Raw genomic sequence first — 9,945 nt, 5'->3', positions numbered from 1 at the left:
TTGTGCCTTGTGATTGACTGGTGACCTGTCCAGGGTGTACCCTGCCCCTTTTCCAAAGCCAGGAAGGATAGGCTCCAGCTCATATGGGACCCTAATTAGGACAAGCGGGTGGCTACAGTTACATGGCGTACATACCCTCTTCTTCAGGCTGTTTAAATTCCAACTTGCAGTTGTTCATTTTAGCACGTTAATGTTCAAAATCTCTCCTCTAAAACACTTACCCCAACGATACAAAGTAGCTAAAACTACTGAGAATAATGGGAAAATCAACTTGAAATGCAAGGAAGAACTTTTGAAATGCTGCCTCCTTCAGTTGCTCCTCCTCTCCATGATGCAGTAATGAATGAGCAGTCAATCCCCTTGGCTGTCATATAACAGTCCAAGAGAGAAAGGGGCTGAGACCCCCATCGCCCTTCAGAAACCCTTCAGCAACATTTCTCTAGGAAGTCACCGGGAGAACCCTAAAGCCCGATTCTCTCTCAGGGTGGTGCTCTTAATGCCTCAGCAGAATGGCAGAAGGTGCCGATGGAGAGGAAGAGATTCAGTTCTTGCGAACAGTAAGTGATGTTGTCTCTTGTTTCTTCTGGAATAATAACTAAAAAAACAAAAAGTCATTCTCCCTTCAACAGCCATTTATAGATTAAGATCCTTAGCGCCTTTGCTTTGTTGGATGTATTTACTATACAGGACACTCAGATTGACAAGAACAGTTGACTTTGTTTACAGGCATTGTTATCTATTCATATCCCTGTGGATACTTGATATTGTACTGGTTTATCACTGAGGAGAAATCATTACCACACAAACAGTAGTGTGTAAAGTAGCAGGACATTGCGCTACATTATGCTGGTTACGAGGCCAAAAATGTACGGCTAAGCAGTGGCAAAGCAGTACTTGGGCTTCTTTTCTTTCAGCTTCATTTTTGTTTGTCTTAATCCTGCCGTTTATTCATTTGTTATTTTTAATTTTTTTGTAACAGTTCATCTGTGTTTTTTTTATTTGTGGGCCTTGCATGGTCCACGGGCCTTAGGTTGCCTACCATTGGTTTATAGGGTCACAATGTTTTGGATCACAGCTATGATTTACTATGGAATAAATGAAAGGGGCTAACATTTTAGCTCATTTATTTTCTGGGCGACAGCAGTTATGTCGAAAAGTGTCAACTATTATGGTCAATATCACATCTTTAAAATCACAAATGAGATGTTGCTCCAGTTGCTATTGTTATGCAGGACTGACGTAAAGTATGCTCAAAATGCTTCATAAAGTTTGCGTCAGTTGCTGCCTGGGGTCTATATATACTGTGCGAGGATTAGCAGCTTCAAAGTCAGGCCCGTTTCAGCACCTGCTTACTTCAGTCCTTGTGGGAATTGGGGCTACTGAGGTTATAGAGCCATGTTCAATATTAGACACTGGTTCCAAAACACTGTGTATAAACATGCTGACTTGATGTTTTGCAGCTGATTGTCAGTCCTGAGATGTCGTAAAATGAGTAAACAGACGTCCTTCTCGGTCTATCGTCAGTCTGTCTGGCGGCCGCAGTGGCACAACATTACACACATTAATTTAGAGATAGAACGTCATAGAAACCCGACACGTACATCTGCCATTTGCTCTGTCAGCACGACAGCACTGTTTAAGGATTGGTGTGCCAGCACTTTAGACCCATATTGGTGACACTGACAGTTATTGTAAATTGCAGAATTAGCATCTTTTTTCTGCAATTATGCGACTTATGTCAATGATAAAAAAAAAAAAAATTAGCCATCATCATTCTTATTAATACCAATTGTACTTGCAGTAATTTCGTTTATCACTGAGTAAATGTGTGCATTTGTTTCACCTCATCACCAGTACGTCAATACAGTATGATGAAAACTCTCTTTTATTTTTTCTACTTTGTAAGTCAAATCGCACTATTACATCAAGTTATTAAAAAAATGATGGCGACTTGGAAGTTGGTCAACATGAATTTACTCAGCTTCTTGTTGCCAGGCAGACTGCACTCATTAATAATCAGTAGAGATGCACTAATACCACATTTTTTTCAGACGGTCAACTCAAATCAAGTTGATTTTTTTTTATGGCCCTTAATCACAAGAGAGTCTCAAATGGCTTCACAGGTCCACTGTTGACAAAGATTGTTAACATCCCCTGATGTAAACCTAAAACCTCCATTTGGGGAAAAAAAGAAGAAACCTTGAGAAGGGACCAAAAATGGAGATGCAGCAGGTTGCAATGGATGCCGAGTAGGCAACATTGATCAGCAAAATGTTAATTAAACCAGCATAAGAGTCCATTTAATTACATGGAGCACCACAGGTGGTTGGTTCTTTCTTAGAACCTGACCTGGTCGGCCGATACAGAATCCTCTATCGGGTCTACTTCAAATCTTGTCCCAGGCAGTCAATACAGCAACAACCTCAGATTCGATTATTGCCATCTCCAAGCAGGAGAGGAGGCAGTAAAACAGGCCACCAACCAAATGCGAAAGTGTAAAAAAAAAAAAAAAAAAAATCAGTCTTAAATCACGATTTCAACATTTCCACTGAGGCAGCTGTTCTAATTTCAATGGGTAGGTTATTTGAACCCAAATAGAGAATGTCCAAGAACCTGCAGACTTCTTTTTAGCTTTCAGAGTTACCAAAAGACCAGTATGTTGTGAACGTACGTTCTAGTGTATATCTTACATTCAAATATAACACTTTTACAAAAGTTTGAAATTATTTTGAAAGTTTGTGGAACATGCTGACATTAGGATAAATGAGATAGAAATGCTCATAGCTCGGTAGGCCGCATTGCTAAATGCTCAAACAATATTAGGTAACTCATTAGGAAAAATGTGCAGGGAATTCAAATCTGTTTATGATTCTAGCTTCAAGTATGTCATTAATACAAAAGTCAAATGAAATACCGTATATGACATAATGATTTAACCTAGCAGACACTGACTGGACTGTATGTCTGTGTGAGTCTTATTACCAAAATGATATCTGCAGCATTTCCCCCTGGCCTGCGTCCTGGCTCAAGGAATTCAGGGTGCAAATTCCATCATGCGAACAAGCCAAACTAATTGGATTATTTGGAGCAGGGCAATGCGGGACGCTCTTTCTCTGTGATATCCGAAATATCTGGTGAGTTCCAAAAGAGGACGCGTGAACAGCAGGTGCAGTGGCTTGAAATAGAGGGCTTATATGAGCCGGGGAGCGGCCAAATTCACGGAGCCAGTGATCTGAGGCCAATGACGGCATTGAAGATATGCTCGAACAATCAGGGCTTTAAACAACAGCTATGGTTTATGTGTTTTAATGGACACATTCCAACCTACCACTAATGTATATAGTAAAATCCATAATAAAACACAGAACATACAGGGTTTATCACGCTATAATATTAAGACATTAAATGCCCAATGTAGTCTGAAACCCACCACAAATGCATTTTATTCACTTGACACTTGCGTTTGTCTTTGTAGGATGATCATGTGGTTCTGCAGTGCACCGCCTCCATTCTGAAAGAGCAGATCAAACTCTGCCTTTCATGCGAAGGATTTGGGAATCGTCTCTGTTTCCTGGAGACCACGTCCAACGCTCAGGTAGGGTGCGGCTCCATTTTTATCCTAGGCTTAGGTATCTCCTGGTTTTGTTACAGAAAATGGCTTGTTGTGTTTCAGAATGTCCCGCCCGACCTGGCCATCTGCTGCTTCATACTGGAGCAGTCCTTATCTGTGCGAGCGCTACAGGAGATGCTGTCCAACACCTCTGTGGATGAGGTGTTTATTCTTTTCCATATCGTCTTAAAGAGGAAGTCAATCGAAAAAACAAATTCTTTACAAGAAGATGTTTTATACTGCTCCACTATAGTCGAAACGTAGCATTCTGGTTAAGCAGTAAAATCCACCCATTTTTGTTCATCGCAGGGGGCGGCCATTTTGCCACTTGCTCTCGACGGAAAATGACATCACAGTTGCTCAGGGCTCAGATAACAACCAATCATGGCTCAGCTTCAGAAAACAGGTGAGCCGTGATTGGTGGTTACCTCAACCCTGAGCAACTGTGATGTCATTTTCAGTCGACAGAAGTGACAAAATGGCCGCCCCCTGAGATGGCTAAAAACGGGTGAATTTTGCTGCTTAACTCATATTCCACAAAGGCGATATTAATCAGAATGCTATGTTTAGACTAATGAAGGTGCATACAACATATTATTTAAAAAAAAATAAATAAATAATAGTTACTGCCTGCCATATGGGATATCACTTTATAAATGAATGTTGTATTTCCCTCCCATAGGCTGTTGATTTGGATAAATGGGTAAGTTAAGTTCACATTTTCTCTCGTCTTGTCTGCTTTGCTCCAAGCGGTCGCAATTTAACCACCCTTTCTACCCGCTCGTGCTCTAGTCGTCACAAGGCGGGGGCCATCGAACTCTGCTGTACGGACATGCCATCCTCTTGAAACACACTCACTCGAGCATGGTGAGCACGTCTCGACACAACATTCAAAGATCGACATAGCGTATGTTGTCTTTCTGTCTTTGTCACTCTCCGTTTTGAATTGTCCTCTCCAAGTACTTGAGCTGTTTGACAACGTCACGCTCACTCACGGACAAGCTGGCGTTTGATGTGGGCTTGCAGGAGGACTCCACAGGTGGGTGTAATGGACATTTGAAATTTCAGCACATGAACGCAATACACAAAGCCTTGTGCGGGACTTTTTAAGAACCTGCTAGACACTTGTTGTGGCAACCTGACTACGAAAGTACATTGATTGTGGCGTCTGTTTGTGTGCCATAGGAGAGGCCTGCTGGTGGACCATCCACCCGGCCTCCAAGCAAAGATCTGAAGGCGAGAAGGTCCGAGTGGGAGATGACCTCATTCTTGTCAGCGTTTCTTCAGAGCGATATCTGGTAAACACAAATTGTATCCACCTGCAGTGTTTGTTTGTCGACAGTTGTTAATTCCTAGCTTGCACCGCTTCTCAGCATCTGTCCTATGCCAGCGGTGACTTGATGGTCGACGCTTCCTTCATGCAAACCTTGTGGACTATGACCCCTGTGATGTCGGGTTGTGAACTAGCTGAAGGTCCGCTTACCTCTTTGTATTTTTTTTTCCATCTATAAACCTACTTGCTCTCCTACAGCAGTGTGACTATTCCTCTGCAGGTTTTCTGACTGGAGGGTATGTGCTCAGGCTTTTCCATGGTCACATGGACGAGTGTTTGGCTATCCCAGCGGCTGACCAAGGGGATGACCAGCGCAGGTGAGCAAGACCGCTCAAATCGAATTCCCGTGTGGGCATAAAATGGCTGACAATAGTTGTGTTTCTGTCTTTTAAGAGTTGCTCACTATGAAGGAGGAGCGGTATGCAGTCACGCTCGCTCCTTGTGGCGACTTGAGCCACTTCGTATCGCGTGAGTCTCCTGAAATCCATTCCATTCCAAGCTTGCATTTTGAGCGACTTTGCAGTTTGCCACATGCGCTCTTTTTGCAACTTTAGGTGGAGTGGGGGTCACATCAAATGGGGCCAGTCATTCCGAATACGTCACATAACAACAGGAAGGTACCTTCTCCTGGATGAGGAAAGGGGCCTTCTATTGGTTGACCCTGAAAAAGCCAATTCAAAAATGGCTGCCTTCTGCTTCAGAATTTCCAAGGTAAGTGAAAATAGCTTGTGTGGTTGTTGAGTGGATTCCTTGCAGCTTTCATGAGGAAATCCCTCTTTATGTGGACCACAGGAAAAAATCGAAGTCGGCCAGAAGCGGGATGTGGAAGGCATGGGCATTCCAGAGATTAAGTATGGAGAGTCCATGTGCTTTGTGCAACATGCCTCATCTGGTCTCTGGCTCACATATGCAGCTGTTGATGCGAAATCCGCCCGTTTAGGTCCCCTAAAGAGAAAGGTATTCCAGATTAGGGAAAGTGTTAGTGTGATAAATCTGTATGCATATTTGGATTTGAGCATATATCATTCCAAGATTGCCTTTTTTTTTTTCCAATTCATAGGCCATCCTCCATAAAGAAGGTCATATGGATGACGCACTGACAGTTGCACGCTCTCAGACTGAAGAGTCTCAAGCCGCTCGGATGATTTACAGCACGACAGGCCTCTTCAACCAATTCATCAAGTAGCATTTCACACACAGTTCCCCAAGATGGTCCGTGTTTTTCCTTCTGTGTAATCGCAGTATGTTCTCCGTATGTCAACAGAGGTTTAGATGCCTTGAATGGGAAAAACAAATCGGCAAACCCGCACAATTTGCCAATGGACACGGTGGTGCTCTCACTTCAGGACCTGATCTTTTACTTCCGCCCGCCGGAGGAAGAGTTGGAGCATGAGGATAAGCAGTTCAAGCTTCGTTCCCTCAAGAACAGGCAAAATCTTTTTCAAGAGGAGGTTTGTCTTCCCTCCCGTATTTCGTGTTATTCAAGAGCTCTCCTACATCCGTCCTTGTTTTTTGTTCTTGACAGGGGATGATCACTCTCGTTTTGGATTGTGTTGATCGGTTGAATGTCTACAACACAGCCGCTCACTTCTCAGAATATGCTGGGGAAGAAGCTGCAGAGTCATGGAAGGAGATAGTCAATTTACTGTATGAGTTGCTAGGTATGACCTTTGGGGGATTTGCCCTATTTTTACGTATCCTTTATGGCAGATTATTATAATCCCTGATGCTTTTTCTTCCCAAAGCGTCGCTCATCCGAGGCAATCGTTCAAATTGCGCGCTGTTTTGCGATAACCTCGACTGGCTGGTCAGTAAATTGGATCGTTTGGAGGCCTCTTCAGGTACTTGAGAAGCTCTTTCATCGAGCCAAAGGAAAAAACTCTGACTCTATCACATTTACTATTTGGACACTAAACTTTGCCCGTGCAGTGTAATTGCTCAAGCTTTTTTTTTTCTCTTGGAAGTCATACTTTGATCTGTTCTTATAGGAATCTTGGAGGTGTTGTATTGCGTTCTGATTGAGAGCCCGGAGGTGTTGAACATAATCCAGGAAAACCACATCAAATCCATCATCTCTTTGCTGGATAAGCATGGACGCAATCACAAGGTGTGTAGCATGTAAGGGTGCGTGCGAAGAACGCTGGAAATTACATATGCTATGGTATCGAGGTGCAAGGCAGCACCTGAACATTCTTCTCGGCTTTCCATTATCTAGGTCTTGGATGTGCTCTGCTCTCTATGCGTGTGCAACGGTGTGGCCGTAAGGTCAAACCAGAATCTGATTACAGAGAATCTGCTCCCTGGCCGGGACCTTTTACTCCAAACCAACATTATAAACTATGTCACCAGGTGGGTGGTTTTATACGGCCAGATGTCAGTAGAATTAGTATGATGATGAACTATTGTCTAAAAGTTGCTTGTGTTGTGACCTTCCTCCATCCAGCATGAGACCCAACATTTTCCTCGGGACATGCGAAGGGTCCACTCAGTATAAAAAGTGGTATTTTGAGGTGATGGTGGACCACGTGGAGCCGTTCCTCACTGCTCAGCCGTATCACCTGCGTGTGGGCTGGGCTCTGACAGAGGGATTTAGTCCATACCCCGGTGGAGGGGAGGGCTGGGGGGCCAATGGTGTTGGGGATGATCTCTACTCATACGGTTTTGATGGACTTCACCTCTGGTCAGGTAGAGTAAATATTGTACGGACACTTGGGAAATGTTACAGTTTTATTCAACAATATGCATGTGCAGTTAAATGTGTCCCATTCTGTTGTCAGGACGTGTTCCGCGTCATGTTGCCACACCCAATCAGCACATTCTGGCAGCAGAAGATGTCATCAGCTGCTGTTTGGACCTGAACGTGCCCAGTATTTCCTTCCGCATCAATGGTCATCCTGTCCAGGGCATGTTTGAGAACTTCAATCTGGATGGCCTCTTCTTCCCTGCTGTCAGCTTCTCCGCAGGCGTGAAGTATTGGACACTAATTCTGATATGATAGGTCAACTGTTGTTCATGTGGGACTAAATAAGCAATTTTCCTCCCTTAACTGCAAGGTTCCGATTTCTTCTGGGAGGTCGCCATGGTGATTTCAAATTCCTTCCACCACCGGGCTACGCTCCGTGTTACGAGGCCGTGCTGCCCAGAGATCGCTTGCGGATCGAGCCCATTAAGGAGTATAAGCATGACTTTGATGGTATCCGTAACCTGTTGGGTCCAACACAGTCCCTGTCGCACACAGCCTTCACTCCTTGCCCTGTGGACACTATACAGGTAAAGTCCTTCAAAAGCGTCAGCAACCTTCAAACTCAGCTGCCAGGCTCCAGAATTGGACAGATGAGCCATGAAAACTTTCAAACCCGCAATGAAGCACCCAAAGCTGGCATCTAATCACACTTTTGATGTGCCCTCACACTTCATTAATTTCACTCTTCATTATTATTATTGTTTTTATTCTTATTTTAATCTTGCCAGATTGTACTTCCTCCCCATTTGGAACGTATTCGTGAGAAGCTAGCAGAGAATAGTCACGAGCTATGGGCCGTGACTCGTATTGAGCAAGGGTGGACCTATGGACCAGTGAGTTCCTGTACATTAAGTCATCTGAAAATGTTTATTATACAATGGAACACTTGCTGAAATACCCCTTCTGTTTCCATTTCAATGGCTCATTCAAGTTTCGTGATGACAACAAGAAGCTCCACCCTTGCCTGGTTGATTTCCAGAGTCTGCCTGAACCTGAAAAAAACTACAACTTAGCAATGTCAGGAGAGACTCTCAAGTAAGTCACTGCCTTATTTTAGTTCTAATAATAAACACGTTTACCCATTTCCTTCTCTAACTCCATGTACGATTATTTTTAAAGGACTTTGTTAGCACTGGGGTGTCATGTAGGTATGGGAGATGAGAAAGCAGAGGAAAATCTGAAAAGAACCAAGCTTCCAAAAACGTCAGTCACTCTTTGTTTTGAAATGATTCTTGTAGTTGTCTCAGATATCTTTAAAACACAACACTTTTCTTTAGTTACATGCAGAGCAGTGGATATAAACCCGCCCCTCTGGACCTCAATCATGTCAAGCTGACTCCTAATCAGAACACTCTCGTGGAAAGGCTGGCGGAAAATGGACACAACGTGTGGGCCAGAGACCGGGTTCGCCAAGGCTGGACATATAGTATTGTGCAGGTACATTTCTGCAGCTAGCACATCGCTTTCATACTGTGTATAATGTAAACATCAAACAACTTGTGCGACTCTTCAATTTGTGCAAATTTTTTCCTGAACAGGACATCATGAACAAACGCAATCCTCGTCTGGTCCCTTACATCCTATTGGATGAAAAGACCAAAAAGACCAACCGAGATACAGTTTGCGCGGCAGTTCGAACCCTGATCGGATATGGTTATAACATTGAACCACCCGACCAGGAGAGCAGTAAGTTTGTGAACCAGTCTATAAGAGAAGAAAAACATGATTTCCTGTCTAGCAGCACCAGGATTAAACCCTAAAAAGGCTTTGTAGAATCACCGCTGCTCTATTTATGTTCATGCAGGTGGGCCTGGAGCAAGCAGCACTCGTGGAGATAAGATCCGAGTGTTCAGAGCAGAAAAGTCTTATGGTGTCACACAGGGCAAGTGGTACTTTGAATTTGAGGCTGTGACAGTCGGAGAGATGAGGGTGGGCTGGGCCCGACCCAGCGTTCGAGCCGACACCGAGCTCGGTGCGGATGAGTTGGCTTACGTCTTCAATGGCTTCAAGGTGGGAGCGAGGAACTCTTGTCAAGTAGTCGTGAGTGAAGAGCCACATCAACTGCTGTCATTTTCAGGCCCAACGATGGCACGTGGGAAACGAGTCGTTTGGTCGACAGTGGCAATCTGGTGACGTGGTGGGTTGCATGATCGATCTCACCGAGATGAACATCATGTTCACGCTCAATGGAGAGATGTTGATCAGTGACTCGGGCTCAGAGATGGCCTTTAAGGACATTGACATAGGAGAAGGTAAGCG

At 44.0% G+C, this 9,945-nt stretch overlaps 1 protein-coding gene across 1 annotated transcript in view; it reads left to right on the top strand.

Moving 5' to 3' along the window:
- Window positions 1-509: 509 nt before the first annotated feature.
- The window catches only part of LOC147133503 (ryanodine receptor 1-like), a 43,246-nt gene continuing 33,810 nt past the window's right edge, over window positions 510-9,945 (top strand). Inside the window, exons 1-28 of the mRNA XM_086013185.1 lie at window positions 510-557; window positions 3,476-3,595; window positions 3,674-3,772; window positions 4,293-4,313; window positions 4,403-4,477; window positions 4,571-4,649; window positions 4,796-4,908; window positions 4,984-5,083; window positions 5,164-5,260; window positions 5,337-5,411; window positions 5,498-5,654; window positions 5,736-5,900; window positions 6,004-6,125; window positions 6,208-6,394; window positions 6,469-6,604; window positions 6,689-6,784; window positions 6,932-7,050; window positions 7,159-7,292; window positions 7,387-7,628; window positions 7,721-7,913; window positions 7,997-8,213; window positions 8,415-8,519; window positions 8,618-8,721; window positions 8,806-8,889; window positions 8,964-9,123; window positions 9,225-9,372; window positions 9,491-9,696; window positions 9,764-9,938. Coding sequence (XP_085869311.1) covers window positions 510-557; window positions 3,476-3,595; window positions 3,674-3,772; window positions 4,293-4,313; window positions 4,403-4,477; window positions 4,571-4,649; window positions 4,796-4,908; window positions 4,984-5,083; window positions 5,164-5,260; window positions 5,337-5,411; window positions 5,498-5,654; window positions 5,736-5,900; window positions 6,004-6,125; window positions 6,208-6,394; window positions 6,469-6,604; window positions 6,689-6,784; window positions 6,932-7,050; window positions 7,159-7,292; window positions 7,387-7,628; window positions 7,721-7,913; window positions 7,997-8,213; window positions 8,415-8,519; window positions 8,618-8,721; window positions 8,806-8,889; window positions 8,964-9,123; window positions 9,225-9,372; window positions 9,491-9,696; window positions 9,764-9,938 — 3,577 coding nt within the window. The remainder of the gene's footprint in view (window positions 558-3,475; window positions 3,596-3,673; window positions 3,773-4,292; window positions 4,314-4,402; window positions 4,478-4,570; window positions 4,650-4,795; window positions 4,909-4,983; window positions 5,084-5,163; window positions 5,261-5,336; window positions 5,412-5,497; window positions 5,655-5,735; window positions 5,901-6,003; window positions 6,126-6,207; window positions 6,395-6,468; window positions 6,605-6,688; window positions 6,785-6,931; window positions 7,051-7,158; window positions 7,293-7,386; window positions 7,629-7,720; window positions 7,914-7,996; window positions 8,214-8,414; window positions 8,520-8,617; window positions 8,722-8,805; window positions 8,890-8,963; window positions 9,124-9,224; window positions 9,373-9,490; window positions 9,697-9,763; window positions 9,939-9,945) is intronic.

The sequence above is a fragment of the Filicampus tigris genome, chromosome 17 (assembly GCF_054856515.1).
Source record: "Filicampus tigris isolate MCC_2025a chromosome 17, RoL_Ftig_1.0, whole genome shotgun sequence".
NCBI classification, from domain to species: domain Eukaryota; kingdom Metazoa; phylum Chordata; class Actinopteri; order Syngnathiformes; family Syngnathidae; genus Filicampus; species Filicampus tigris.
Note: the sequence above shows the minus strand (reverse complement) of the source record. Positions and strands in the feature narration are given on the sequence as shown.